We start from the raw sequence: 3,799 nt of genomic DNA, 5'->3' as shown, positions 1-3,799 counted from the left end.
ACAACAGTTTATTATCAAAATTAAGTCACATAACTTTTATTCATCAAGAACTATCATGATTTCTATCAAGATCATGCAAAGAACTAGACCCTAACGACTAGGTAAACTCATAATCGATCTTAACATTGCATACACATGATTTTTAACCACTGGTGCTACAAGTATCATCAAGAACATTCATAACCATCACCAAATCAGGAAAACGCAGCCATGTTACGAGGGATTAATAAATAATACCAAACATCACAATTGATTTTCACGAGTACTAGACCACAAGTTATCATTCCAAACATTAATAATTATCAAGCAAGACAAAAATGCAGCCCTATAAATTCTGAACGGACAATCGAAAGCATGTATAGTATTCTAGAACTATAAATAAACTCGAATATTGTACCTAGTGATGAAGGAGAAGTATTATAGCCTTGAACCGAAAGTTTAGAACCCTTGGTGCTCCTAGGTTGCGTCAACAAAAGAGTGAAGAGGGAGGGAGAGATGATCGTAATTCTGGTTTAGAGAATTAGGGTTGAGAGAATGTTATAAAATTGCATAATATACGGTTTAGTGGGTGGGGTGGTTTGGGATCATAGTGGGTGGGCCGAAACAAATAAAGGTTCAAAAAAGATTGGTGGTTTGGACTCTAAACTAAAATGGCTGCACATTTATTTAATTGGGTCACCATACAAGTGGTCTGCAAACTTGGAAAAAAAATAAAGATGGCAGAATAGATGTCGTTTGTGTTAATTTATTTATTTTTCGAGTTACGCGAGTGGGTTGGATCGACAAGCGAGGTATGTGCATCGGTTCAAACGGTTCGGGTTGGTACAACACGATATGGATTTGATTTCGAATATTCGTTGACACACTATAATTTAGAAAAATATATAATTAATTTGTAAAAGAGAAACGAACGGTTTTTACCTCGAAGTTACGGGTTATCACATCCACACCAAATGAAATTCTCAATTTTTGAACATTTCCTAATTTTTCCCATATACATGGAATTTTCCATTGATACTGACATACCATGTATTTTCTAGACCAAACCTATAAGTCCCTTCAGGGCTGTCTTTGAAAATCATAAAAAAAATTTGGCCTTGTGTAAGATAAAAAATATAGGCCCTATTCACAAATCTTCATACATTCAAATCCAGACAAATTGGGCCACAAAATCACAAATCCACAATTATTGAAAGACCCAAAAACGTTTTTGTTTCATAAATCTTGTCCGTTTAAGATTTTTTTTTAAAAATCATACAAAAATCTTTTTAGAATTTATTGGTGTAGTTTAGTAGTATGATTAAATATTAATGTAACCTTTGCCAATAAAAAAAACAAAGCGTAACTAAATCATAAATCCACACACATCTCTATCTCTATACTTATAAATAAAAATAAGTACACATGGCATGTTTTCATGCTCCTTTTTTATGGTAAACCAATTCATTGTTTATAAGACCATGCGTAATGGTGTAACATTATAATGCCCCCACCATGGGGCGTTTTGCGCCATGTGGCAGCCCAGTCAGCAAGGGGCATTATACCATAAAATGGTGTAGTGGGGCATTATTCAGATAATGCCCATGCAATCATTTCCCAATTATTTTTTTTAAACTTTAAATACTTTATTAAATAAAAAAAATACAATACTAGAAATAAAAAACATAAAATCCGATTAAATAAAAAAAATACTACAAATAAAAAAATTAAAATCCGAATATAAAAAAAAAGACTAGTTTTCATCTTCGCTTTCTTCACCCTCGTCCTCCGTTTCTTCCTCTCCCTCCGGTGGAACATACCGAACCGACCATGCGTGGTGTAGTAAATCAACCATTAACTGGGAATGGTACGGTTCGTAACGCAACTCTCGCGCGTTATTCACTCTTTCTTCCATTGACGCCTGCGGATGCTCTTCTTGAACGGCTTCTGGCACATAATTCTGGCATATTGCCTTTCCTTCGTCTTCCAAAATCATGTTGTGCATGATTATACACGCGTACATAGCATCTCTCATTTTTTGCTTGCTCCATGCACGACAAGGATTTCTCAAATAATGCCAGCGTTGTTTAAGAACCCCAAAGCATCTCTCAATGTCTTTTCGTGAAGACTCTTGAACCTTTTTAAAATATGCTCTTTTTTCATCAAAAGGATCACTATACGTTTTCACGAAAATCGAATACCTAGGATATATTCCGTCGCTCAAGTAATATCCATGAGGGTAATAGTTTCCATTTGCGTAAAACGACGCTTTAGGAGCTTTGCCAGAAATCCACTCCTCTAACAGCGGAGATTGTTCAAAAACGTTGATATCATTGCATGACCCGACCACGCCAAAGTAAGCAGACCAAACCCAAAGGTCCTGTGAAGCAACCGCCTGAAGAATAATAGTGGGTCCTTTTTGGTCACCACGTGTGTGTTGGCCTCGCCATGCAGTCGGGCAGTTATCCCAACGCCAATGCATGCAATCTATGCTCCCGATCATACCAGGCAAACCATGCTCGGCATTATGTACCTCGTAGATCTTTTGAAGGTCCTCCCATGTAGGCGTTCTAAGATAACGCGCACCGTACACATCAATTATACCTTTATAAAAAAAAAATAGTCACAAAAAAAAATTAAAGAAATTGTAAACATAGACAAAAAAAATAAAAGTGTAAAGTATAGGAATTTTACCGCGACAAAAATGCTCCAAGCTATCTCTCGTTGTTTTCTCCCCCATTTTTAGATACTCGTCATTGATGTCGGTAGTGTTTCCATAAGCAAGGATTCGTAACGCCGAGGTACACTTTTGGATACCGGTAAATCCAAGTTCCCCTCTCGCATCCGCTTTTTGTTTAAAAAAATCGTAGTTGGCTTCCAAGTCGTGGACTATACGTAGAAATAACCGCTTACTCATTCGGAAACGACGTCTAAACATTTCGTTCGAATATGTCGGCTCCTCGTCAAAATAATCCTTCATCAAACGATCGTGTGCCCCGCGTCGGTCTCGTTCAATATAACCTCTTTTACCTTTTTTGGCTTGTGGGCGACGACAATGCTCGGCATATCTCATCGCTAGTTTACAAGCACCCGTAACCGCCTCTTGCTCAACCTCCTCATCGGTTGAACCATCGCCATCCGCAAAAAACTCGTGATAGCAATAGTTTAGCATGGAGGAAGAACTAGGAGAATCCATCAAGTTTTTATAAAATTCTTGTATTTTTTAGAGAGTTTTTGTGATTATTTGAGTTGAAAATGTTTGAGGGTATATATATATATATATAGGGGGAAATAAAAAAAAAAAAAATAAAAACTAGCCGTTAGCAACTAGCCGTTTGATTCGTCCGTTCCACATTCTCGAGCGTTTTAAAAATCACGCCAAAACAAATTTTTTTCAAAAAAAACGCCGGAAAACGCCCCGTGTAATGGCGAATCCGGCGTTATGCAGCGTTTTTTTTCAAATTTTTTTAAAAAAAACGCCCCGTTACGGGGGGTCTAATAGGTGGACACGTGGTGTTTCTAATGGATGGACACGTGACTAATTGTTTTTTATATTTAATAAAATAGTTAATACAATTAATTAAATAATGAGTTACAAAGATTTTTACATAACCAACTACTTACTCTAAATATGTTTACAAAAATCTAACATAATTGTAATTATCTAAAACTTCATATTCTAATATGTTTAATATTTTATACTTTTTATTATTAAAGAGTTTATTAAAACATTATTTTTTATGCATCATCAAATATTATTGTCCCACTATTTAGCAACGATATCAACCCAACCTATTCACAATATAATTTTATTTTTTAA

The 3,799-nt window shown here is 35.8% G+C and overlaps 1 protein-coding gene across 1 annotated transcript; it reads right to left on the bottom strand.

Moving 5' to 3' along the window:
* Positions 1–1,656: 1,656 nt before the first annotated feature.
* LOC110894909 (protein ALP1-like) lies at positions 1,657–3,456 on the bottom strand. Its single transcript, XM_022142163.2, has 2 exons — positions 2,674–3,456; positions 1,657–2,583 (listed from the first exon to the last, which is right to left on the bottom strand). Exons 1-2 carry the CDS (start codon positions 3,173–3,175, stop codon positions 1,733–1,735), a joined length of 1,353 nt encoding a protein of 450 aa, XP_021997855.1. The 5' UTR covers positions 3,176–3,456; the 3' UTR covers positions 1,657–1,732.
* Between the last annotated feature and the right edge of the window lie 343 nt (positions 3,457–3,799).

Source organism: Helianthus annuus, chromosome 15 (genome assembly GCF_002127325.2).
Source record: "Helianthus annuus cultivar XRQ/B chromosome 15, HanXRQr2.0-SUNRISE, whole genome shotgun sequence".
Lineage (NCBI taxonomy): Eukaryota > Viridiplantae > Streptophyta > Magnoliopsida > Asterales > Asteraceae > Helianthus > Helianthus annuus.
This window is presented reverse-complemented; position numbering and strand designations above follow the sequence as displayed.

Coding starts and splice junctions, on each gene's coding strand:
- LOC110894909 (XM_022142163.2), bottom strand. CDS start 3,175: ATGGATTCTCCTAGTTCTTCCTCCATGCTAAACTATTGCTATCACGAG. Junction 2,584..2,673: donor CTTGGAGCATTTTTGTCGCG/GTAAAATTCCTA, acceptor TTTTTTATAAAG/GTATAATTGATGTGTACGGT.